Source organism: Nestor notabilis, unplaced genomic scaffold (assembly GCF_000696875.1).
Source record: "Nestor notabilis isolate BGI_N333 unplaced genomic scaffold, ASM69687v1 scaffold2439, whole genome shotgun sequence".
NCBI lineage: Eukaryota > Metazoa > Chordata > Aves > Psittaciformes > Psittacidae > Nestor > Nestor notabilis.
In genome coordinates this window covers 1-920 of record NW_009943927.1, presented here as the reverse complement: position 1 = coordinate 920, position 920 = coordinate 1, and the positions used below count along the sequence as shown (strand labels likewise).

At 40.8% G+C, this 920-nt stretch overlaps 1 protein-coding gene across 1 annotated transcript in view; it reads right to left on the bottom strand.

Annotated features, from left to right (window-relative positions):
• The window catches only part of PLA2R1 (phospholipase A2 receptor 1, 180kDa), a gene marked incomplete at its 5' end in the record, with an annotated part of 16,470 nt that extends 15,555 nt beyond the window's left edge, over window positions 1-915 (bottom strand). Inside the window, one exon of the mRNA XM_010022172.1 lies at window positions 859-915. Within this exon, the coding sequence (XP_010020474.1) occupies window positions 859-915 (57 nt within the window). The remainder of the gene's footprint in view (window positions 1-858) is intronic.
• Window positions 916-920: the final 5 nt, after the last annotated feature.

The window sequence follows — 920 nt, the reverse complement described above, 5'->3', positions numbered from 1 at the left end:
GAGGGTGGTGAGGCACTGGAATGGGTTGCCCAAGGAAGTTGTGAATGCTCCAACCCTGGAGGTGTTCAAGGCCAGGTTGGACAGAGCCTTGGGCGATATGGTTTAGTGCGAGGTGTCCTTGCCCATGGCAGGGGCGTTGGAACTAGATGATCTTAAGGTCCTTTCCAACCCTAGCTATTCTATGATTCTAAGAAACATAACAAATTTTTGACATGATTAGCAGTAGCTGCCCACATCAACATGTTGCATAATTGAACTTTACACTTGCATTCTGAAATGACTTACGTAACAATGATAGAGCTACACTGCTCTTTAAGGCTGAAATCCAATTACAGTTTAAAAACTGACATTCTTCAGTTGTTCAATGTTTAATCCCAGGTACTGACCATTAGTGTTCAAGGATGCAAAATCAAAAGTGTTCATGAAAAAGGAAAGACTTAGCTCTGAATGCAGGCATGAACCGAACCGTCATAGAACAAATAAAGCATGTAAGCACAGCTCTGAGACTTTCCAATGTGTGTGCATGTCTATATATGTAAATATATGTATGTATATACACACACGTGTTCACTCTGCATATGTCCTGGCTAAACACAATATGCTTTGTAGGAAAGCACACATCTGCAGAACTTTATAATCCTACCAAATTCCTTTCACAGTTGCACAGCCCTTTTGCACAGGCTGCTATTTTCATAGTTGTGTACTATTAACCCTATTGCAACAATTACTTGGAACTATGTGGACATCAAAACCAAACAGTTTTCCTGGCCAACATCTGTTCACAAGGCTTATTTTTGTGAACTTATGCTCAGATATGACTTGAGAGGTTACTGGAATATACAGTATACGAATAGTTACAGGTGTTCCGTCAGACCACTGCCATGTCCCTCCAGAAAGCAGGTTTCTCTTATTAAATCCGA